Source organism: Phascolarctos cinereus, unplaced genomic scaffold (genome assembly GCF_003287225.1).
Source record: "Phascolarctos cinereus isolate Bilbo 61053 unplaced genomic scaffold, phaCin_HiC Scaffold_5;HRSCAF=322, whole genome shotgun sequence".
NCBI classification, from domain to species: Eukaryota; Metazoa; Chordata; class Mammalia; order Diprotodontia; family Phascolarctidae; genus Phascolarctos; species Phascolarctos cinereus.
Genome location: NW_027555958.1, coordinates 420,553,056 through 420,579,038, shown reverse-complemented (window position 1 = coordinate 420,579,038; position 25,983 = coordinate 420,553,056). Strand labels below are relative to the sequence as shown.

At 38.4% G+C, this 25,983-nt stretch overlaps 1 protein-coding gene across 16 annotated transcripts in view; it reads left to right on the top strand.

Moving 5' to 3' along the window:
* DCAF6 (DDB1 and CUL4 associated factor 6) overlaps positions 1 to 25,983 on the top strand; it is a 165,804-nt gene that overhangs the window by 24,665 nt on the left and 115,156 nt on the right. For all 16 annotated transcript variants that reach the window (XR_013487378.1, XM_078156512.1, XM_020974661.2 and 13 more), the window contains exons 2-3: positions 6,441 to 6,502; positions 12,527 to 12,619. Coding sequence is in view for 15 of the 16 variants with exons in the window: in XM_078156512.1 (XP_078012638.1) it covers positions 6,441 to 6,502; positions 12,527 to 12,619 (155 nt within the window). In the remaining variant the exon portion in view is untranslated. The remainder of the gene's footprint in view (positions 1 to 6,440; positions 6,503 to 12,526; positions 12,620 to 25,983) is intronic.

Below are 25,983 nucleotides of genomic sequence, written 5' to 3'. Positions count from 1 at the left end.
TATTATTCATTATTGTTTTAGGCCATTTAAAGTACCTAGATAGTATAAAATACCTGAGCATATAACTGCCAAAACAGATATAGGAATTACATGAACATAAACACAAAACTTTTTATATAAATAAACTCAGATCTAAATAATTGAAGTAACATATACTGTTCATGGGTAGGTAAAGCTAATATAATTAAAAAAAAATTTTTTTTTTAGGCAATTGGGGTTAAGTGACTTGCCCAGGGTCACACAGCTAGTAAGTGTCAAGTGTTTGGTCTGAGGTTGAATTTGAACTCAGGTCCTCCTGAATTCAGGGCCGGTGCTCTATCCATTGCGCCACCTAGCTGCCCCTAATATAATTTTTAAAATGAAAATTTACCTAACCTATTTATTCAATATCATCCTAGTTATATTACTAAAAAAAGTTATTTCACTGAGTTAGAAAAATAATAACCAAGTTCATTTGGAAGAACAAAAGGTCAGGAACTTCAAAGAAACCAGGTAAAAAAGATGTAAAGGAAGTAGATTCAGCAGTATCAGATCTTAAACTATTTTACAAGACGAGAGCATTGTTGAAGTGTAAAAAGGATAATTTTCATTACTTCAAATAAAATTTTCTTGTATAAATAAAACCTATGTAACCAAGAACAGAAGGAATGCAGAAAATCAGGGGAAAAAACTTTCATCTCTCAGATAGGATGTGATTGCTTTGGAGTATTGCTGTGGTGTAGGAAATGATGAGCTGGTTGATTTAGAAAAGCATGGGAAGACTTGGACATATGAAGAAAGATGCTGTACACCTTCAGAGAAACAGATGGAGGAAATAGGCATAGTAAGGTCTTACATATGTGTTTATAGAGTCTATGTGTATATATGTGTAAGCATATCCATACTTAATTGTAGCCTTCTTTAGGGTAGGGGACATGGGGGGGGGAATAAAATACAAAGTGCACAGCAGAGAACAAAAGGAAACCAACAAGGAAGCAAAGAAAAGCTGGGCAGCTTTGAAAACAGTGGGTAGTATTTATTATATAGTTTTTCTTGAAATGGAAATTTATTGTTTTATATTGAATTCTCTTGTGGCCTTTTCTTATTTTGTATTTAATTTTGAAATAAAAATTTACAAAAAAAGATGATTTAAGAAAAGAAATGATAAATGAACTTCATAGAAGCATTAGAAGATATGAATTGATGTCAAGTGAATTAAACAGAGCTTTGAAAACAACATTCACAATAACAATTTAAATGCAAAGAACAGTAAAAGAAACAGAACACTTGACTAAGCTAGGGCAAAGTTGTGAAAAGGAATAGTTTTCCTTACTTTACAGAGGAAAGGGGTCTTTAGGTGTAGAATGTTGCTTATATGATGTTGGACTTGGTTGCTTTTTACTCCCTTCCCCATTCTTCCCTTTTTATTTTGTTACAAGGGATAGCTTGCTAAGTTAGGGCAGAGGAAAGGCATGTATCTTTGGTAATGAAGGGGATATTTAAAAACAGATAACAACAATGAGAAACAACCAAAATAACAAAACAGCTATTTACCAGGAAATAGGGCAGAGGAAAGATGCTATACACAGGCTGGGACTTGGTTTTCCAGAGAGAAGCCTGTACATCCACTTTCAACTTCTGCCAGGTATCAATGCAAAAGGAAATCAAGCACAGGAATTCAGAGACCTGGAGGTAGGGGAGTTGCTGTGATAAGGGGAAAGGATTTCCAGGAGCTGCTACCTACAGAAGCTTATATATCCCTTTCCTGTATAGACAGCTACTTCAGTTGTAGTCTGAATTCCCTAGCAGACCTGTGTTTTCACCTTTTGGGGAAGCTCCACCCAGGGTAGTACTCTAGCTGTTGTCTGCTGACCCCTAGCATAAGCCTTTTCTTTTCTCAGTGACTTTAGTGCTTGGCTCACCATCTTTCCTCATTCTCTCTCAACCCCCCCCCATCTGATCTCTTGCCAAGGCCTTTTGTTTTCACCCCTGCAACATCTCTTGTATACACCACCCCCTTCTCTCTGACACTGCCACCTCCAGTACAAGCCCTCATCACCTCACACCTGGACTATTTCAGTAGCCTGCTGGTAGGTCTGCCTGCTTCAAGATTCCAATCCAGTCCATCCTCCATTTGGCCACTTAAGTGATTTTCCTAAAGTGCCTTGCCTCCAGCATCAAATACAAAATGCTCTGGCATTTAAACCCTTTATAAACTAGCCTCCTCTTATCTTTCCAGTCTTCTTATATCTTACTCCCCACGTGTATTCTTCAGTCCAGTAACATTGCCTACTTGGCTATTCCACAAACAAGGCATTCCATCTCCCAGTTCCAGGCATTTTCTCTGGCTGTCTTCCATGCCTAGAACATTCTCCCTCCTCCTATCTGACTAACAGCTTTCCTGGCTTTTTAAGTCCCAACTCAAATCCCATTTTTTATAGGAAGCTTTTCCCAACCTCTTTTAAAGTGCCTTCCCTCTGTTAATTATTTTCTGTTTATCCAGTATATAGTTTGCACACACACACACACACACACACACACACACATACTCTCTCACTCACTCACTCACTTACACATACTCACACTCTGTCTACACCAGTTGATTGTTAGCTAATTGAGGGCAGGGACTATCTTTTACCTCTTTTTTGCATCCTCAGCATTTAGCACAGTGCCTGGCACACTGACGATTAATCAGTGTTTATTGATTGATTAAAGTCTGGAGGAGTAGAATAGATCCCAGAGGAATGGAGAGGCCTATGGGAAAGCAAAATGGGAGTGGTATTAGATGTTTTGTTAGCCTAAGTTCTTGCATAGAATTGTAGGGCCATTAGATACTGGTAAAATTCTGTTCCTAGTAGAAATCCTGAGCTGGGGAATGGACCAAAAAACAATTAATTATTGAGAAGCCTCAAGATTGAACCCAGTCCCTCTGAGCTCAGAGCTTTATTAATAAGCCATAGGTTGTGCTTATTTTTAAGAGTATATTATAAACAAAGAGGTTTCTTTCCTAATATTACCAAGGTTTATAAAAAAAACATTAAAAATTGAGAGCTAGCATAGTGTGATGGACCAGTTATTGACCCTGGGGTTAGGACAAGAGTTAAAGTACTCTTTGGACACATATTAGTTATGTGACTGTGGGCAAATCATTTAATCCCTCAGTGCCCAGGTATGATTTTAAATTACAGTCTTAATCTGCATTGGTGGAGTTTGCATACCAGCATGTTTATAGTAACACTTTTTGTGGTGGCAAAAAATTGAAAACTAAGAGGAGTGCCCATCAATTGAGGAATGGCTGAACAAATTGTGTTATATAAATACAATAGAATACTATTGTGCTGTAATAAATGATGAAAAAGAACATTTCAAAGAGACATAGAAAGACCTAAATGAACTGATAAAGAGGGAGGTAAACAAGATCAGAGCAGTTTATATTAGAACATTGGTATTATAAAAACTTGAAATTCTGAAAGACTTAAGAACTTTGATCAAGTAAATGATCAGCCATGATTCCAGAGGATTGCTAAAGAATTTTGCCTACCCACTGGCGTGCCCCTCCTCCTCCCAGTGAATGGGGGAGGTAAGGGGGAGAAAAAATGAAAGCTTGATAGTGGGGGGAGGGTTTAAATAAAGAAATATTAGGTCTAGTCCAAACAATGGGTATGGGCATGCATACCATAATCCTATATTCACAGAGTCAGAAGCAACTGTAAAGTCATCTGGTTGAAACTTCTCATTGTACAAATGAGAAAACTGAGGCTCCCAGAGGTGACACCCGTTACCATCACATCGGCGGTAACAGAGCTGTGATTTCAACCCAAATCCTGTCCTTTCCCCATTGTTCAACACTGCCTTTTAAAATGTGTGCAGTCATTAACTTCTAGAGTACCACTGAATTACAAAGATTAAAATAACCCCAAAATTACTATAACAAATTGAATTTTGAACTTGCTTTTTACAGAAAAGCAGATAGTACAGTATAGACTGAATACTTTAGATTGGCTTTTGTATAACTCTCATGTAATTTATGATGGGTCACTTTGATGGTACTACTAATATTTAGGTACATAAAAAACTAATAAAATTGTTTTACACACTTATATGTTCATAAAAAGCATTAGCTTTTGACCCTGTGGTAGATCTTGACCAGCATCTGGCTTCTCTGATTGAATACTGGCCTGGTTGATGATCCTAGACACTTGTGATTTTCTGACACCATCTGCCTTTGTTTCTGATTGCATTCCCCACTCTAAGTAGGTTACATGACCAGTTTCTATGTATAGACCATGGGCTGGCCAGGTCCGGGAAGTCTGTTCATTAATTTCTCTGCAGCAAGAAAACATGAGACTTTAGTGGCTGACTGCTTTTTTAATTCAAATTCACAAACATCTACTAAATGCCTTCTGTGTGTAATATAAAAATAAAACGAAAAACCCAATACTCCAATTAACAAAGCAGTCCTTCCTCTCTAGAACAGGGGTGGGTAACCTGGGGTCTCCAGGCCAGACCAAAAACACTTAACATAAGGATCTGTTCTGTAAAACTCTGACTCAGTCAAAAGGCCACACCCAAGGACCTAGAAGGCCCCATGTGGCCTTGAGGCGGTATGTACCCTACCCCTACTCTAGAAGCTCGTATTAGGAGGATACAACATGCATATTGATGAGTTAATGTTAGGAATTTGAAGAGACTCTTATATAGTGAAAATATCCTTAACAATCCTAAAAAAGAAAAGTTTTATAATTTTTTTTTTCTGGAAAGAGAACGACAGATTAGCAATTCATCCTTGTCCTAGGCCACACACACACACACACACACACACACACACACACACACACACACACACACACACACACACACTCTCACTCTCTCTCTCTCTCTCTCTCTCTCTCCCTCCCTCTCCCTCCCTCCCTCCCTCTCTCCCCCTCCCCCTCTCCCTCCCTTCCCTCTCTCTCTCTCTCTCTCTCTCTCTCTCTCTCTCACACTCACACTCTATCTACTCCTCCACATGAAGCCAAACAGATTTCATTTCCAAGGTGGGGACAGGAGAGGGGGGGAGCCCGAGAAAAGGAAGGAAAAGCACTAGTAGTCACTCTCCTGTTTGGCAGAAGAATTGCCCATCAGTGTACCTATATGGCCACTGAAAAGTTGAAGTAGCCACAATGTTACCTACTACTTCATCTTCCAGAAGACAAGAGAGGCCCTGCTTGCTGCTTAGCTGGAGGCCGTTGCTCTTATGGTCAACAAGAAGGAGATGGAGCAAAGTCCTGAGGGAGACCCTTGAATTGAAGCCCCATCTATGGCTGATCACCCAGTCAGGTCACTTGTTTCTAGTCATTTATTTTCTTGTTGGAATGCAAGCATCCTCCTCAGCTCCTTCTCTGAGAGCAAAACAATATTTTATCTGTTTCCTTCTAAGTTCTGCTAGGTTAGTGGAAATGGTGTTCCTTTTCCAAAGAAAGAGTCATTTTAGAGTCAAGGGGTTCCAAGCATCTGCTATATCAAAAGGGGTGGTTTCCCTTTTCCAGAGGAGTCAATTTAGTCGTAGAAACTGGCTACCTTATCAGTCCATGACCTATTAGGGACCACTCCTCTACTTACTCAAGCCAAGTAAGGAAGGCATAGTTAATTCTATAGACTTCCCTCAATTCAAACAACTAGAAGTTATTTGTTGTTAATTGTTATGTTCCTGAGGGTGGTAGAACTGAAGAAATCTGCTAACAGTTGCCCCTTTATTGATGGGCTGATGTATCAAGAGATACTCCTAATATACTAGCAGGTGGACCAGTCACCAGGCTCTTTTTAATATTTGGGGCAAGAGTAAACACTGCTAAGCTTCACTGACTGAGGTGACACCTGAGTTGAGTCCTAGGGCAAACAAGGAAGGAATACATTGAAGGCAAAGGGGTGGTAGAGGATGTGTTGAATTTGGGAACAGCTACTAATTCTTTATTTCTTTTTTAAATGGAACATAGTGTCTGTGAGAGAAAGTAATGTGAAATACAGCCAGAAAGGTGGTCTGGAACCAGATTGTGGAATGATTTAATAGTAGACCTTCCGCTCCATCTTGAATTCTGATTTTTGTATGCTTTTTGGGTCCAAGCCAGTCCCTTGATATATGATTTTGAACTCTTATATCTAGGCTTTTTTTTTTTTAACTTCTTTTTAACTTTTGATCCCAGCTCTTCAATCCACATCCACCTACAAATTGGCAGTTTGTCTCTGTCCTTACTGCTTCTGTTCCTCTCCCTAATCTACCCAACCAGAAATTCCCTACCCTTCCAATTTTTTTTAATGATATTAATCTAGGTGACTGAGGAAAATGCTGTCATGAGTAAAACCCACAAATTTAAGTACCAAAAATACAGTATCAGCTGAAAGAAATTGTCTCCCTCCCCTTCCCCAAATATATAAAATAGCTGCATATTTTATTTTTTAACATGATTTCTTTTTTTAAACAGGAAGAAGAGAATTCATCCAAAGATTAAAACTTGAAGCAACACTGAATGTGCATGATGGCTGTGTAAGTGTTAACTTGTTATATCTAAAAGATTCAAATTTAATTTTTGGAAAGTAGGATAAAATGCTTTCATTCCTTAAAGATGAGCCATATAGTTAATTTAAACATATAATAGAAGAAGAGAGGAACAGGACACAAAGCTATTTGAGTTATAATATAAATTTAGACTCTTCAGGTCTTTATGAAATGTAGCGGAAATTTACAAGAGTTGCTTTTAAATGTCTATATTTTTAAAATGCACTGAAGCCATAAAGGAGATATGTAATGGAAACCAGGACTTTGGTGGAACAGCAGGGAACTATCACCTTGTACATAGAGAATGGATGATGCCCAGAATGGCACAGAAGAGAAAAAAAAAGATAATGGTGAAGATAGTATCTTCTAGGATAAAAACAGAAGCTGACTTGATAAAAAGTGGTCATCGTACAGAAAGCAAAAGGGGAGCCCTGGAGATCTAACTGAGAGAAACGTCTTCCCCTAGAGATAAAGATGGTTGTAGAAATGGTGACTCTGTCTAGGATTAAAGGAATGGATGATGATAACTCACATTTATATAGTACTTTTAGGCTTGCAAAACACTTAATATATATTATTTCATTTGATCTTTACAACATCTTTGTGAGGTTGGTGTTATCTCCATTTACAGATAAGGAACCAGAGGCTTAGATTAAGTGATTTGTTATTGATCATACAGCTAAATAATGTTACAGGGAGGGTTTGAACCCAGATTTCCTCTGACTCTTAAATCCAGGACTCTTTCTACTATACCAGTAAATAGACTAGAGACATTTGGTTCATTATTTGTGAACCTGAAATGTGAGCATGTGTTAAAATAGTAGACGAGGGGCAAGGGTAGGATGCTGTGGGGGGGTTTGAAGAGCCAGAGTCAGAGTCTCACTAGAGATCCTAGAACTGGGGAGGGTCCTTCTGGTCATCTGGTCCAACCTCCTCATTTTACAGGTGATGGAATATGCTTGGAGGAATTAAGGGACTTACCTAAGGTCACAATGGTAATTAGTAGGAGAAATGGATTCCAGTGGAAGTCTTCTGACTCACCTTGGTAGATTGGTGGTTGCTTTGGGGCCCTGGGCACATTATGTTTAAGATGTATACTCTTAGCCAGTCTGGACTTGTGGCCCCTGGCAGATCACTTAATCTCACTGCATCTCTTTTAAGTATTCTTATCTGTTAAATGGAATTAATAATACTTGCAGACCTCTTTTACGGGGTTATTGTGAGGAAACTGCTTAAGTACTATATATTATTTTGATATATAATGAAATATACACTTGGATAATAGGAAGTTAACGGTACATTCTTGACGTTCCATCATCTAAACTTCTTGGAATTAAAGTACAGACATATTCCATTGAAAAATCACCATGCTATAATGACATAAGTTGTAACCACACCCACTGTAAAGGTCACACCAATACCCCCTCCCCCTACACACACACACACACACATGCGCGCGTGTGCGTGCTCCCGTGCTTGCCTCAGCCCTGTCACTCACTTTATCTTTGTGTTTTTCATTCCTTAGTCCTGGATTTGGTGGCTGATCTTTCCTTCAGTCCTGGGGAAAGGTCCCCTGCTTCTTGCTCCTTAGGTGGCTACTCTTCCTGCTGCTGAAAATAGCTCCTTGGCTAGAAAAAACCCCTCCTCTTTCTGCTGTTCTGCTTTATCATTACTCAAGTTGCCATTCTGCAGATTACTGGAAAAAGCCAGTATTGTAGGGTTGTTAAAAATCTCAAAAAGATGTGGAATGCTTACGTAAAGAGTCCATTGCTGTCACCTTTAGCCTTTTTGAAGCAGCCCTGTCTACAGCTGAGGTGTTGGGTTAACATGCCACTTTGCTGCTTAGAGAACAAAGGAAAAGAAACAAATATATACATATAAAAACTTTTCTGCAGAGGTCATTGGTGCCTTCTGGATCCCTGGGCTTAGCTTATCTTCTTGAAAATTTAGTTATTGTCTCATTGATTTCTAGTCTTTTGAAGAAGGTAGAGAAGATTTGGCTCCTGAAATCCCCAGCCCCACTTCTAATTAATTGTCCTAGCCCTTCTACTTGTTGCATTAGGGCTCAGCCCTTTTCCATTGGTCATGGAAGATGGATTGTACACTCTCCAGATGTGTACAGTAACTTTTGAGAAACAGTGTCTTGACTTAACCAAGGCATCTTTCTGCCCTGACCCCATCTTAGACTGGAGGTTGGCATTCTTTTTGTTTTTTGCTTTTTGATGAGGCAGTCGAGGTTAAGTGACTTGCCCGTAGTCACATAGATAGTAAGTGTCAAGTATCTGAAGCTGCATTTGAACTCAGGTCCTCCTGACTCCAAGGCTGGAGCTCTGTCTACTGCGCCACCTAGCTGCTCTGAGCTTGGCATTCTTAAAGAAGAAAGAGCTGTACTTTCTCTTCTTCTGGCATTATCACTTTTTCTCTTACCCAAACTGTGACTTCAATACTCATGGGTATCATAGGATCCTATGAGATGTACAAAAGATATTAGAGGCCATTAAGTCTGAACTCTTTATGAGGAACTTGAGGAACATAGCAGTTATGTGATTTGTCTAGTGTCACACAGCTAATGTTTTAGGTGAGATTTAAACTCGGGTGTTCTTTACTCCAAGTCCAATGCTGTATGCACTGGGCCATCCTGCCTGTAGGAAACTCTCGCTGGGGAAATGTTCTCTTCTAATGCAGATTGGCAGCTATTCTTAGCTTAGTCTCTACAAAGGCTCCTTTCCCCCAACCCCCTATTCACATTTCGTGACTGGTTCTTTATACTGTCACCTGTCATTGGTCCCTCCTCTCGTCTTCCCCGCCTAGGTTAAATAGGCAGATCTGTTCTGTTGGAAGCCAACTAGCAGCAAAACTCGGGTATTTCTCTTTAAGATTTGGGGTATTTGGTTTCCACACTTCAGGGCTATTAGTATGTCCAAGTCGCCCAGTTCCACATAATTTCAGTTCTCTCTAAAAAGAGATTTTTTTAAAAGCCTTGATAATTTTGTTGCCACAAGCATGGCTTCTCTCTGAGAATAGTGGTCTAACCAAGTGACTTTTCAGTCTTCATTCTCACTGGTGCATTTCTGGCTACTCTCACAAATCCAAATGTGGTAGCATCACTATTCTTGATGGTTAAAAAAAAAAGTACATGATAAAGAATCTTTACAGGGAACAAAATCATTGCCACTAGGATGAGAAGGAAAACTGTTGATTGGGGGAAAAAATCTTTACAGCAAATGTTGCTGATAAGGGTCTGAAATTCAAGATATAGTTAGAACTAATACAAAAAGATGAGATTAAAATCCATTTCCCAGTGGATAAGTAGTCATGAACAAATATTTCTAAAAAGAAAACTTGCCAACTGTAACCATATGAAAGATTTCTCTAAATCATTAATAAGACGAATGCAAATCCCTCTATTGATGTTTACTACTTCTTTGGCTTTGGGTAGATCACTTAAGATCTGTGGACCTCAGTTTTATCTGTAAAAAAAATGAGGGGGTTGGATCCTTGGAGATTGCTTTGGGCTCTGGATACGTAAACTCTATAGTTTCTTCTTACACCCAGCAAATTGGCAGAGTTGGTGCACTGATACACCATTGGTGGAGCTGTGAATTTATTCAGCAACTCTGGGGAACTGTTTGAAATTAGGATTGAAAAAAGGAACTGAAGAGTCCATGCCCTTTAACCCAGAAATCATACCCTTAAATATATTATCCCAAGGGGGTCAAAGACTCTTATCTCTTGAGGAGAAACTCTCATGTCAAAACATTCATAGTAGCACTTTTTTGAACTCTCCTATCTTATTCATAATCCATGTTTTCTTAGTGTCTTATTTCCACTTTTCAATTAAAAACACCAGAGTATCAAAATATATGTTGGTTTAATTTGAAGGGTCTCACTAAGTTCTTGGTAGAATTTTTCTACCTCTTCATCCTCTGCCACAGAGGTGGTATATTGGGGTATAAGTTGCAGTCATTTTCCTGGTTCTCTTTTTGCAAATACTTGATTGTACCTACTTTAATACTAGGTGACTATACCTTGAAATGATGATTCTTGTGCACATTGGGTGCATGATAAAACCAAACTCCATCTACTCATTTTTTCCCTCTGTAAGAGCATATGGGTCTTATATTTTCCTGCAACTTCCTTCTATATCCTTTTATAGAAAGAATATCAAGAGTGATAAGATTCAGTTCCTTCAGTAGCATCCCCATCTTGAAAAGGTCATTAAAGTTTATAGATGATCTAAGGACTGTGTGATTCTTAGCTTCCTGTATGTCACTTTCTGCCACTAGCCCACTGTCAGTACAGAAGTGGAAGGCAGACATATAGGACTAAGGGCCGTTTTGTATTTTTGTTTGTTTCATGGGTTGCCATAGCCAAATAGTTCATTACCACATGGCTAACCAATCCGTCTGTACTTAGTCTGGTCCTTGGAAACTATTGTAGGGGTCATAAGCACATTGTTTTTAACATGGTAAAACCTTCCACAGCTTGAGCTTTAAACTTCAAGAACAATGGTCACCTCCATGCCATGATGAAAGAATCAGGGATTAACATAGTAGCCATGGAGATGAAAATGGGGGGCCTGGGGTTAGAGAAGGAGAAAGTATCATTTCCAGGCTCATAGGGGCAAGGGAGTTGGTAGAGGATGGAGTATTAGCATCAGATTGAGAAAATTTGGGAGTTAAAAGGAGAGACGATTCAGGGTCTGGGGTCACAGGGGAAGGTAATGTAGAATCTATCTAGTTTTAGGGGGAAAAGGAAATATGAGGGTTCAGGGCAGAGAAGGAAGGGGATAGATAGATGTTCAAAGAAAGAGAAAAGTATATGAGGGACAGAGCCAGAAGGATGTGGGTTGGGTATTGACAGAAGGATATGGAATAGGTATAGAAATTGGTCCCAGAGTCCTTCAGGGCTAGGAAGAAGTTATGAGGGAGAAAGGAATTATTTGTCAGAGTTTGTTGGGTGGGATAGATTCAGTACAGTGTAGGATATCCTGCTCCATAGCCTCCAACAAGCGCTCACAGTCCCACTCCTAGCGTGTGTTTTCCATTGTGTGTCTGGGATGACCTTCAGCTCTCTTACCAGAAGCCTCATCTCTTGACAAAAAGCATTCTTCTGGTGAATATTCACCAGCTTCTGCTGTCTAGGCCTCTCATCCAGGATGCAGGTCAGCTCCCTTAGCTGGCACCTGATTTCCAAGGAGTCAGTGACTGAGGCCATGGATTGGGAAGGACCAGGGAACACAGAGAAGGTTCGGGGTAGGGGGGAGGGGGAAGAAGAGAAGGGGAAAAAGTATGGGTCACTTTATTACTATTCAATTTCATTTTATTAGATTTGACTCAGCATTCTGACTGATTATAATTGGATGAAATTTAGTATATCTTTCTGGAAATACTGAAGTCTCCTGAGGATCGGTTAAAGGAATTGGGAACATTTGAGCCTGTGTAAGCAGGATGGCTGTTTGCAAGTGTTTCCAAGGGCAGTCACATGGCAGGAGGATTGAACTTGTTTCTCTTGTCTCCCACAGTGAAGAACTCTGTTGCAGAGTCAGACTTAAGATTTGATTCAGGAAAAAGCTTCCTAACAGAACTTCTCAGAAGTGGAATGACCTGCTTGAGGCCTTCAAGCAGGAGTCTAGAGTTCCATTTGTAGGATGACATTTTTGATCAGATTGAGTTAGACCAGAGACCTCTGAGATTTCTGAGAAACTCTTGGTTTCTGTGAAACATTAATTTCTTAATTCTGTTTTTTCCCCCTTTCCTTTTTCTTTTCAATAATGTTAGGACCACTGGTTCATAGGATTGATTTATAGCATTTCAAATCAAAAATCCATAAAACAATATAGAAAAACATCTTTACAGCATGATGGGAAGAGATTTCTGAATATATTGTTTAAACTTCTTACTGAATTCTAATTTTATTATATGTAAATTTTCAAATTATTAAGTAATGATTAGCTGACTTTTTTGTCTTAATGTCACTTTGTTTTTAAAACAATTCTCTTTGCTGTTATAGGTGAATACAATCTGTTGGAATGACACTGGAGAATATATTTTATCTGGTTCAGATGACACTAATCTAGTAATCAGTAATCCCTACAGCCGAAAAGTAAGTATTTTTCTAAAAAATCATACAAATTTGTGGGGAATAGTCAGCCGAGAAAAGCAATCAGTAAATATGATGTAGTATCCTTTTTCCATGTGTACTGTTGTATCAGAGTACATATTTCACTCACTTTCTTCTTAGTCCTCTTTACAACTGAGGTTATGTACTTGAAAGTTTTCCCTTTTTAGGTTTCTAGTTAAATTTTTCAGGTATCTCTCTCACCTTTTTTCCATACATGAGCAAAGATGATTGTATAGATATGTTTGATTCATTTCCTTCTCCCATCTAAGTCCTTTTCCTTGGCCATGGCATTGTGGGTGATGAGCAGTCCTCTTGATGTGTTTTTACCTTATTGCAGACAAGCAGACCAGAGCCCTGGAAATGATGTGGCTGCCCAAGACTACACAGCTCTTCAGTGTCCTCTGAGTGTCAATGCTTTGCCATCTTTGTGGTCTCAATTAATTGTGCTACCTCAATGGCATCACTCTTTTCTTCAGTTTTGTGGCACTACTGCTGGATTTTTTGCTCTGAGCATAACTGTTTGTTTTGCTCTGCTTCACTCCAAACATCTTCTTGCCCTCTGAGTTCCAACTTTTCAGGTCTGACCTCATTTTCTTAATTCACATTCCCTTTGAAAATACTGCTGGGCATTGTCAGAACCTCCTGATTATGTGACTTTACAAGAGGATTGTTTTCCTTCACAAATTCCATGTGATAATTAAATAACATTGTCAGCATTTCTTCTATTCTCTTTTCCTCATTGGGCAATTAAGTTTTTTTTTAACCATTATTTTTAATAGTTTTTCTTTGTTCATAGAAAGAAGCTCTGACACAACTGTAAGCTAACCATTTTGCTATGCAGGTGTTTCTTAACATCAACTTTTGAACTATTGCTGTTCAAAAGGCATCTCTTCAGCCTGAATTTCCTCAGATTTTGAAATCATGAGTCCATTATTATAAAATAAGTAGTGATTATATCTCTCAACTTTCAGCTCCCATTAATTTATTGTAATGTTCTCTGTATGTGATACTTAATCATAACTAAGAACCATATCCCCAGTCGCCTTTCTTTCTGAGTCGTCTAGGTTTCTAACTTCAGATTTATCCCTGATTGTTCTCTTTCTCTTGGCCCCATATACATCATTCAGTTGCCAAGTCTTGTCAGGTCTGTTTCCACAATATCCTTTGTATCCATCCTTTCCTCTCTGCTCTATTTGTAGCATTTTAGATTTGAAATCCACAAAAACAAGCCCATTTTTAATTTTAAAAAATCTTTGTACCATGGTGGTAAGAGAATTGTGAGTAAATTGTTTAAACTTCTAATTGAATTATAATTTTATCATAAGTGTTAATTCAGAGTTAGGAAGCTCCCCCCTCATCAAGGCCTTCGAAATCTCTTGTGAAGACTGTTTTCACAGCTTCCTAATTGGTGTCCTTGCCTCCAAGCTTTTCCTTTTTTTCTCCACCACTGCACAAACCTGACCTTTCTGGGCACAGATCTGACCAAGTCCTTGTTCTGCTGCAATACTTGCTGTGATTCCCTCATTGTCTCTAGCATAAAATACAGACTCAGCCTGACATCAGCCTACTTGTCCAGCTTTCTTCCCCCTTACTCTCGTCTCCGAGATCTGCATTCTGGCCATACTGAGGTGCTGACTGGTCCTTACACTTAAGCTATCCATGCTCCACCTCCATCCATGGCCCATCTCCTGCAGTTCAAATACTTAGGCCCCTCAGCTCTGTCTGTGAATTTTAATTTTCTTCCATACCGCACGTTAGGTGCCACCTCTTCTGGTAAGACTTTCTTGATTCCTCTACCTAGTTGTTAGTGCTCACTAATTTTTGAAATTATATTGTATATATTGCTTCCCCAGGGAAGAATGTAGGAAAGGAATCTTCACTATTTCATTTCTTCCCTGCCGTCTTCCTCCTTAACTGTTTAGAGTCTGGCTATCATTACCATCTTCCTAGAACATCCTCTCCCATTTTAATTACAGAAGCCAAAAGCCTTGTTTCACTCTTTATCCTGTTTTACCTTTCATCTGTATTTGATACTGTTAGCTGCTCTAGCTCATGTCTTACTCTTCCCTTCCTTAACTTCTGTGACACTGCTTTCTCCTGGTTCTCCTCCCTGTTGGAGTCTCTATTCTAGGTCTCCTTCACTGACTTACCTTCCTTCCCCTCTGACTCCTAATGGTGCGTGCTGTCCATGGCCCTGTCTTTAGCAGCCGCCTTTTTTTTTTTTTTTAATTTATTTTCTTTCTTTTTTTTTTCTTTTTCTTTCCCCGGCTAGGCAATGGGGTTAAGTGACTTGCCTAGGTTCACACAGCTAGTAAGTGTTATGTATCTGAGGCTGGATTTGAACTCAGGTCTTCCTGAATCCAGGGCTGGTGCTCTTTCCACTGCGCCACCTAGCTGCCCCCTTTAGCAGCCTTCTTATCTCTAGATACTCTCCTTTGGTGAGTTTACCCATCCTTATGGTTTAAATTCTCATCCACTTGCCTCTTCTGTACAGGTTTTTAGGCTGGTCCCTTTTGAGTAGTTCTTCATGGATCTTGTTATGAAGACCCTGTAATGTTCTGAGGTTTGATTAAATCAGCACACAGTGTCATCCATGCCCCATCACAAATCTTCAATGATTCCTTAGTGACTCTAGGATAAAATCCAAATTCCTGAGTCCAGCATCTAAAATTCTTCACAGTCTGCTTCCAGCCCATCTTTAGACTTAGTTCACATTCTTCCCCTTGACACATTTTACCTCTCAGCCGAGCTAACCTACTTGTTGTTTCCCAAACTTGTTCTTCCACTCCTTGCCTCCATGTTTTGTAGTTGTTCATTACCCCGTAGATGCCTTCTCTCCTCACTTCTAACTCTTAGAATCCTTGGGGCCTTTTAGGGCTTAGCTGGTGTGTTACCTCCTGTAAGAAGTCTTTCCTGTTCCCCCAGTTCTCAGGCTTTCTCCTTTCTCACGTTATGTCATAGTTGTTTTTCTCTTTAGATGTCATACTCTCCAGGGCAGTGTAAGTTCCTTTAAGCAAGGACTGTTAAGTGTTTGTTTTGTGTCTCCTGTGCCTGTCATGGGACCTTACACAGAGTAGGTGCTTAATAAATGTTTGCTGAATTAAATCAAATTGAATTATCATCTCTAGAGGATCTCTCTACTATTTGAACTTCATAGGAGATATCCTCCATGACAGTGATGAGCACTTGAGTGAATATATATCTTTAAAATTTTTAATATATTTAGTATTTTGTTTTTCCCCAGTTACATGTAAAAACACTTTTTAACATTCGTTTTTAAAACTTTTGAGTTCCAAATTCTCTCCCTTCCTCCCTCCCCACCCTCCTTCTGTGAAAAGGCAAGCAATTCTATACAGGTTATACATGTGTAGTCATGCAAAACATATCCATAATAGTCATATTATGAAAGAAAATATAGACCAAAAAAACTCAAGAAAATAAGGTAAGTAAAAAGAAAGTATGCTTCAATTTGTTTTCAGACACCATCAGTTATTTCTCTGGGGATGGATAACAGTTTTCATCACAAGTCTTTCAGAGTTGTCTTGGATCATTGTATTACTGAGAATAGCTAAGTCCTTCACAGCTGATCATCTCACAATACTGATATTACTTTGTACGCAGTACATTTCACTCTGCATCAGCCCATGCAAGTTTTTCTAGGTTTTTCTGAGAGCATCCTGCTCATAATTTCTTATAGTATTCCATTATCATCACATATCACAACTTGTTCATCCATTCCCCAATTGATGGACATCCCCTCAATTTCTAATTCTTTGTCCCCAGAAAAGAGCTGCTGTAAATGTTTTTGTACATGGAGGTCCTTTTCCTTTTTGGGTTTTGTTTTGTTTTTTAATCTCTTTTAGGATACAGACCTAGTAGTGGTATCTTGAAGTGGCTAGGTGGTGCAGTGGATTGAGCCCGGAAAGGAGTCAGGAAGACCTGAGTTCAAAATTGGCCTCAGACAACTTCCTAGCTGTGTGACCCTGGGCAAGTCACTTAACCTCTCTGTGCCTCAGTTTCCTCAGCAGTAAAATGGGGATCATAATAGCATCTACCTCCCAGGGTTGTTGAAAGGATCAAATGAGGTAATACTTGTAAAGCACCGAGCACAGTGCCTGGCACAGAGTAGGCATTTCATAAGTCCTGCCTTCTTTTTAGCATGTCTAAAACAGAGCTCATTATCTTTGCTCCCAAACCCTCTTCCCAGCTTTCCTATTTCTGTGTATGGCACCCAGGATCATTGGGGGTATAACCTTCAGCTTTCCTTGCACTCACCTCATGTGTCCTATAGGCTATCTGTTCTTGTTGATATCACATTCATAGCCCCCTCATCTCTCTCCCCTTCTCTTTACTCATGTAGCCACCATCCTCGTACAGGCCCTCCCTCATTGCTTCTCATCTCTCACCTATTGCAGTAACCATCTGGCTTCTCTCCCCACCTTGAGTCTCCACCCACTCCAGAGTCAGCTTCTGGAATCATAGGTTTACTCTACCCCCTCCCCCTGTGTTATCCAGCATTTAATGCCTATGCAGCCTAGCCCATTTTTGCCTTTCCAGTCTTACGTTTTACTCCCCTCCACTCCCTTTGCCTGCCATCCCGGTCTGCTGGCCTCTTCTTGTTTTTCACACATGCTGCTCCGTCTCCCTTCTTGTACGTTGACCCCAATTGTTCCTCATACCTGGAATGCTGTCCCTTCTCACACCTCTGATTCGGTGTGTCCCTGGCTTCCTTTAAGGCTCAGCTCAAGTCTGACCATTGCGCAAATCCTTTTCCTCTAAGATTCGTTTCTTTTTTATTCTGTATGCATCTTATACGCTCGTAATGATTCTCGGGTGGCCTTTCCCTTTAGAATACGGGCTCCGGAAAAGTCAGGACTGTGTTTCTGCCTTTCTTTCTCCACATCCCTTAACACAGACTGAATAAATCCTCACTGACTCACTGTGTGATCTTAACACATACATGAGAAAATACTTGCTGTGAGGGAGCATTCAAGATCGTGGCTCACTCTTGAGATGCTATAAATGTTTCTGGATTTTCATTCATTTCATTTTTTGTATTCACCAGCTGTAAGCACAGTTGGGTTTGGACTTATTATGTCTTTCATTAAAATTTGTGACTGAAGATGTTTTGCTTTAAAAATTGTCTGAGGAAGTCTCCCTGTTCCCTTTTCCTGCTATTGTCATGGATACCCTCAATATGTAGAGGTATTTGGGCAATCTTGCTGTTCAGATGTGACATACAGTTGGATAAACCATCTGTTGAGCCAAGTACATTCGTATACATACAGCTAGGGCAGTCCCTGCAAGTGGAAGATGAGCTGGGCCAGAAGCAAATAGGAGGCAGAGATTGGATTGTTTTTGGGAAATTGCATGGTGCTCTCAATCATTTCAAGCTCCTTCCTGACACAGAAATCCATTTTTTAAACTTTGTGATGTTATATTGTTGGACAACATGAAATATCACAGTCTCTGAGAATCAACATTGGGGGAAACCCAGTAGAGCAGTGCCAAGTCTGCATAGGTAGACTGGGCAGAAAGTGGCGTGAGTGATTATTCAAGAAATGAAAGATCAGAAAAGAGAGAGCAAGAGTGAAGAAAGCAGTAGACTGTAAGATGTGGTAATGCAGTTTTAGGCTGCATTAACAAAGGAATTACATGTATCTGGCTCTAAGGAGGTGATAGTTGTGTTTTGTTTTGCTTTTTTACTCTGCCATGGTTAAAGCATATCTGGAGTATCATGTTCAATTCTGGGCACCCTATTTCAGGACACTGACAATCTGTAGACCATCCAGAGGCAGATGAAGTAGATGGAAAAGTTGTATGAGATTTGATGAAGGGAACTGAGGGTATTTGGCTTGGGGAAGAAAAGAAAGGAGGGACATGGTAAGATACCTTCCAGTATTGGAAGGGTTGTCTCATGAAAGAGGGTGACACTTGTTCTTCTCAGCTCCAATGGGCAGAACTAAGTAAGAGTAGTGGGTACCAGTTGTAGTGTGCTTTCTGGCAGTTTGAGTCATTGCAGATTGAAATATGCACCCTTAGATGGTGGTTGTCCCCTCTTTCACTGGAAGTCATTGGGCTCAATGTCTAGCAAGGAGATGTTGTAGAGGGGATTCTTGTTCAGATGTGGGTTGCACTAGATGGCCTCAGAGAGGCTCTTTTAGTTCTGATATTTCTATGACTCTGGTCCCCGTGAAAGGTTAAAAAAAAATCTTAAGGGCAGGCCTTCCAACCAGTTAGGTAAGATCTCTGGAGATTCTTTGAGAGAACATGGACGGAAATCAAAGAGGATGAGAAGGAACACCAGTTAAGAATACTTAACATCAAAGAAATCGTGGATCCATTGAAATATGAAGACGTGTCTCTTAAATCAGTTTATCCAGCCTTCATCTCTTCCTTCTTTTTCAATCTGTTTCCAGTTTTCTGCTAGATATATATCTACATTTGAATGTTTTTCTGAGAACCTCCTCCTGCCGCTAAAACTGCCCCACTTCTCACATTATCCATTTTGGTTGATTTTGGTGCCATCTTTGAAGTCACCTTTGATTTTTCCCTCTTTTTTACCCTGTGACACCTAATCATTTACTAAGTCTCATTGTTTTTATCTTTGCAGTCTCTCTCACAAGGTCTATTTAACTTTTCCTGAACCATTGTAGCTGGTCCCCTTCCTCTTGTCCCTCCTCCGTTTACTCTACCCCTGCTATAATATCTGATAAACACAGCTAACCACATCAGTCCTGATCAAAAACTTAAATTGCCTCCTGGTTGCATGTAGGATGAAATGTTTACTCCTCATCCTGATAACATACAAGTTCTTAACCTCGAGTCTACAAACTTTTTTTAAATGTTTGGATAGCTTTCAATGTAATTGATCTCCTTTGTAACACTTTATATTTTATGCATTTAAAAACATGATTCTGAAGAAGGGTCTACTACTCACAAAAGGGTCAGACTCTACTGTACTAGCATGTGTGCCTTCTATAATCTGCTTCCAACTTGCCTTTATGGTCTTATTTCACCCTCTTTTCTTCACACATTCTGTTCCACCTATCAGAATTTACTATCAATTCCTCAGTTTTAAACTGACCTCTCTAGTCTTAGTGTATTTGTGTTGGCTTCCCCCTATCCCATCATATTTCTACCACTTTAAATCCATCCCTTACACAGAAATTCTTAACCTGGGGTCAATGGATAGATTTCAAAGGGCCTATAAACTTGGATGAAGAAAAAAATGGTATCTTTATTTATACTAACCTTTGATTTTCTTTGCAATCCTACATATTTTGTTTTATGCATTTTAAAATGTTATTTTGAGAAAAATTCTAGAGGTTTCACCAACTGCCAGAGTAATTTAGGATGCAAAAAACATTAAGAACATCTGCCTTAGGTCAAGTCTGTTTCAGGTGCCTCTTCCTTCATTAAGCCTTTCCACACAGGTAAAAGTATTAGATATCCCCTGCCTCAGTCTTTTTCTTTATCATGTTATACCTTGTATTCTGTTTGTATATGTGTCTTATTCCCTCTAATGGATTTAAACTTTTTTCCTGTTATTCCCAGCACCTCGCATAGCATTTTGCATGTAGGAGGAGCTTAATACATGTTTATTTGAATTGCTGCATTAGTTGAGATGTTCTTTATCTACCTTGGAATTCATTGCACAAGATTTCAAGTCTTTACTGTGGCTCTCTAAAACTAACTGGTGTGATGGTAGATAAGTCACTTCAGCCCTGAACCTATTTCCTCATCTATCAAGGAGGGGGTTGAAATAGGTGATCTCTGAAGTCCTTTCCAGTTCTAACATTCTGTGATTCTGTAGCTTAGATGAACTCCAAAGTCCCCTCCTGCTCTGACTTTAATATGGTTCCGTGATTGGTTTTTTTTTTTGTCTTTTCACCAAAATGCAATTTTTTTTCTTTTATCCTTCCCTTCCTTGGTCAAAATAGAGAAAATCCCCCCAAAATTTGAAACCCATGTAGATCATTTCTTTATAACCTCGTCTGCTCTGTTTTTTCACTCCCTTAGAGTTCCCTCTTCATTTCTAACAAATAGTTAAGACATGCAAAGAGTTTCTTAAAAAGCAAATTCTGCATTTCATAACTTCTACCTGCTTCCATTAGCAGTTTCAAAGCAAAATTTCTTAATAGTTGCTTTTGTTAAAGATATAAACCTTCTTCCTACTAAGTATGTAAATATAACTTAAACATTTAAAAGTGTTTCCTTACATTTGCTGTTCAAGCTTGTTTACTGTTTCATCCTAAAGTTGAATTACTTACATTGATATGCTACTTGATCCACATCCACCAATTAAATTAGGTGAAAGTTATTTTAAACATACCTCTAACTCAAGAAGGCAACACTTTGAAAAGACAAAGGAGTTAGCTTGTAAGTTGGTAGCATGAATCTTTAAGAAAAAAAAATTCATCTAAATTTGATTTTTTTAACCTGAATGCTTTTTTTAACTTATGAAAGTTTCAAATTACCTAGACATTGTACTAATTTTTATAGCATTTTCTATATACCAAAAACATTGGAACTGTTTCACACATTTGACCCCACCTATAGGTTTCTCCTTTTCGTTATTCAGAAGAAGCTTCCTGTACCTCTTATTCCCAATATGGTATAGTCATTTGGACAAACCCTGGTGTTTTTTAGCCTAGGTAAAAGATAGGATTCATAAAATTCCAGATTTGGAAGGGACTATGGAGCTCATCCACTCCCACTCCTTAGAGCTGTAAGAAGTATGAATCCCCATCACTACACTTCTGGCAGGTGGTCATCTGGCTACTGCTCTGACAGCTCCCAGGATACAGAGCTCACTAACTCCCAATGCAGCCCATTCTGAGTTGGTTTGAATCTCCATACTAACTTTCCTAAAATCAGATAAGTAAGTGTCACATGGGTAAGTGTCATTGGTGACCATTGCCTTTGTTTTCCGCCTGCCCCAGGACTTGGTGCCACTCTGGTCTACAGGGAAGGAGCAGAGCTGTCAGATTGGCTGCAGCCCTGTACACCTTACTCACAGACCTCTTCTGTCCTAAACTTTTGCCTGCTGTCCTCCTCAATAGGGGGAGAACTATATGGGTGAGTCACAGCGCAGTTTTAAAATTTTAATTTCTAAGGCATTATTTAAACCACAGTGCCTTTTCAAACCTTGAAACATTGCACATTTTGTGAATGTTTTAAGCACTCATTTAAACTCAAGCTTTAAAATTTCATATCCATTTTCTTAAGTTTGGCTCTTCATGAAAACAAAGAATTATGGCATGCATTTAAAGGTGAATAATCCCAGCTTTGTTTTCTTCTATAGCTGTAAGGGACTGATGGGGCAGTAATTCTTAAAACAGCTTAAAGTTATGAGAAAATAAAAGCATTAAATGCAAAGCTTAGATAATTCTTTATATTTTTTAAACTAACTAGTGATATCTCTCACAGTGCTGTAAAGTAATACAAAAAAGTTAATATACTGGTCAGGCATAATTCCAAAACAAAATATAATAATGTATATGTGGCATGTTATATATTGTCATTATTCATATTTTTAAAATGCTATAATTACAGTTGTTTACATGGTATCTGCTCCATCAGCAGAATTTCCCATTTAATTTGTGATGCGGTAGCTTATATAGTACTGGCTATACTTATGCCTCCTCTGACCCTTGACAAATAAATAGTGTTTCTGTTTTATCCTAAAGAAAGAAAAGCTTGTTTCACTCTTTTTGAATGTGAATGAGTGGTTTTTAGCAAAATATTTTGCACAGCTGACCACACGTGAAAGCAAGACTTCAGTGAGCAAGCATATCAATTTCATATGTGTGTGTATATGTATGTGTGTTTAATGTTACACTTCCTTCTTCTAAAAAAAATTATAAGCTATTTCAGTTGTCAGGATTATTATGGGGAAGGAAAGCTTCCAAACTTAGTCATTGGTTCAGTTTAAAGGCAGCTAGTTGGTTCAGTGGATAGAGTAGGACTTGGAGTCAGGAAGACCTCTGAGTTCAAATCCTGCTTCAAATACTTACTGGCTTTGTGATCCTGGGGCAAGTCATGTAACTCCTCTCAGTCTTAATTTCTTCATCTGTAAAATAGGGATAGTAATAATACTCAGATGATATTTGTAAAGTGCTTTGCAGACCTTAAAGCTGCTATTATTTTTTGCCGTAGAACTGGTTTCTTGAAATTTCATTTCTGGAAATCAGTCTTTTAATTATATTTAGTAAGACTTTTCTGAAATACAGGTAGCATGGTGACGAATAGCAGTGAATCATCTTAAAATTTTTTTTCAAAAAATAAGAAATTAACAGTTCAGTGTATTGAACTTGAAGTCAGAAAAATTCTGTTCAGATTGGCCTTACTAAGTTCTAACCTTGTGAACTTAATTTACCTAGTCTTTCTCATCCTCAGTTAACTTGCCTGGAAAATGTGAGTAGTAATTCTTGTACCACCTACCTTAGAGGTTCATTGTGAGATAAATACTTTGGAAGCTCTAAAGTAATATATAAGTATATTATTATTGGCAATTATATTCATGTTAATATATAATTGATAGTTTAATGAATGATAATAATAAGCATACTTATAACATTAAATCATCTTGTCTAAAGAAAATAATTTTATAAACACATTGAACCACTAAGAGAAATCTTGTGAAAAATCTTTTTCTGACCCTTGCAATTCTGTTTAACAATAGATTCAAATAATGCTCTGCCATAGGAGAAAAATTAATGAGAGCATTTGAATATGGAGGGATGTAAAGCTACAAGTCTGACTTTCTGATACACAGCTGATTAGAATAAAGGAAAACACATAGTGTGTCTTTGAAACTTTACTATGCACTTAGAAGAATAAATACTTAAGTGATTTCAAAATAATGCCTAACTGTGTCTTTAGAATGTTCATTTTGCCAAGAGGTATTTTCTTAGAAAAAGTGAAATATAGAACTCAACTGTTTGAAATCAGTGAATGTTCTCTCATATTTGATTATAGGAATACTTATTATTGAGGGTCATACCAATTTAGAATAGGCTAAGAGTTAGTAAGTTACTCATCCTTGGAGTTATTCATGTAGTAGTTGATGACCACTTGTCAGAAATGTTATGGTGGGCGGTCATGGATCTGTAAAGGAGCTGGAGTAGATGAGCTCCATGGTCCCTTCTAAATCTGGGACTTTATGAATCCTGTCTTTGATGCAGGCTAAAGGTAAAGCCTAATTAGCCATCCTGCTCTATAATAAAGTATACCTTTTTAGTGACCAGAATGGTTGTCTCTGTCAAGTATTGTTTCCTTTTATATAATACTTGACCAATTGTTATTGATACAATTATTATTCTCAAATTTTTTTCTTCTACTTAATGAGCACCACTCCCTTTCTGTTTAGATTTTGCCTAGTTACATTTACATTTGCTACACTATCATTCTTCATTTCCAGTGTGTTAATAGTGACATAATTCCAAATTTATAGATCATTTTTCATTTTAGGTTGATTATTTTATAATGCCAGATACAGAGACCTTAACCTCATCAGTAAGCTATCTTTATGGCATGTTTTAAGATTTGGTTACTTCTGTGAAGTTTTTCTACAGATAGCTAATGCCTTCTGTAATACATGAGTTCTCAGAGTGATGGTTACTGACCTAAGTGCTTTTCTCTTCCTAACTTTCCCTCTAGATTTTCATCTTAACTTTGGGACCAATTAATTGCCCTTTGTACAGTGCTTGACACAGCGCCTAGCACATAGTAGGAGCTTATTGACTGACTGACTACAAATTGTTTGTCCTGAACTTTAGCCAATTTATTAAGTCTCTCATTTACCTATATAGCAGATGGATATAGAAGCTGCTGCATATCCCAGAGAAACATAGGTCATAAAGTTATATCCTTTTCAGCCTAAAATGGCCCGTAGGTCATTTTACATTCATTCCAAAAAAGAGAATGACAAAAGATCTCTGTGCTGTGGTACATAAAAGTTCTTTATGAGCGGTTTTTGCTGTAACTCAACGGTGTGTATAAAGTTTTTCTAAATATTGGTCTGTGATCCACAACATGAATAGATTCTAGAAATTGCCATACTCTATAAAACAGCCCTTGCTCTGTTTGTAATAGAAATAAACTTAATGTGGATTTTTCTGAATGCCAATTCATCGTACACTTAAGGCCTTGTTCACTGTTTACACAGTGAACTATGACAAAGTTGATATCATAAAAATCTCAGTGTAGGTAGACGAATATTGTGGGAGCATAAATAGAGTTTGGGAATACGTGTAGAGAAAAACTCCTTTGATTTTTTTTACTAACTTAGAGCCATAACTATACATAAAAATATCCTGCGTGATTTAGTAGTTTCTATGAACTATTTCTTAAATGGAGATGATACAGAATTTCAAATAAATCAGTCACTTTGCAGAGTAAGAATGGCCCTGCTTTAACATCAATAAATCTGGGAACAAGAATCCTGCCTGATAGCAGTAGTAGCCTTATAGAATTAATTGTTTATGTTTCTTATTTTTCCAGTTTGGTGTATCAGGTAATATTCACCCTTTTTTCTGAGCCTGAAAAGTTCATATCCGTACTAGTCTCCTTTAATAAAAAGGGGGTAGATTTTTCCTTAAGTGATGATTTTAATTCAAAATTGCCCTGGCTTAGGAAATGGAAAATACTTGTTATTTTAAAAATTCTTCCTTGCTAAAGTAACCATTATTAGACAGCAAACCTTATAATTAACGTTAGTGATATGTTTCTGATGTCTAAGAAGACTTGCGTGGTGGTTAGAATTTTAATGCCTCTGCTTTGTATAGTACTGTAATTATGTTAATGAAAAAAATTTTAAAACTGTGTTCTTTCTTTTTTGTTTGTTATGTATTTGAGATTGGGTCTCCCTATCTCACCCAGGCTCCAAGTGCAATAGCCAACCATTCACTGGCCAAATCACATTGTTGATTGGTACAGAAGCTAATTTAACTTGTTTCATTGCTTAGGCCCAGACTGGTTGGCCCCACCTTAAGCAGCCTGGTTGCCCCTCTACTCTTGGGGGCTTACCATATTAATGCAGGACTTAGTGTGGACACTTGATTGGCTTGAGCTGTACTGCAGCTGAGACCTCCTGAACTGAAGAGATCTCCTAATCTCACCCTTCCAGGGACTGAAGGCTTGTACCACCAGTGCTGATAAGTTTTTCTAAAATCAAAGAGCAAGTATGTTATTCAGTTATTTGAGAATTAATTCTCAACACTATACATTTTTAATGGATGCCTTTAACTCCTTACCTGAGTATGAACAAGGACTTTTTATTTTCTACAACTTGGCATTATTAAGTTACAATAAATTAAAAGGGCTTTGCAGAAGTATGAATT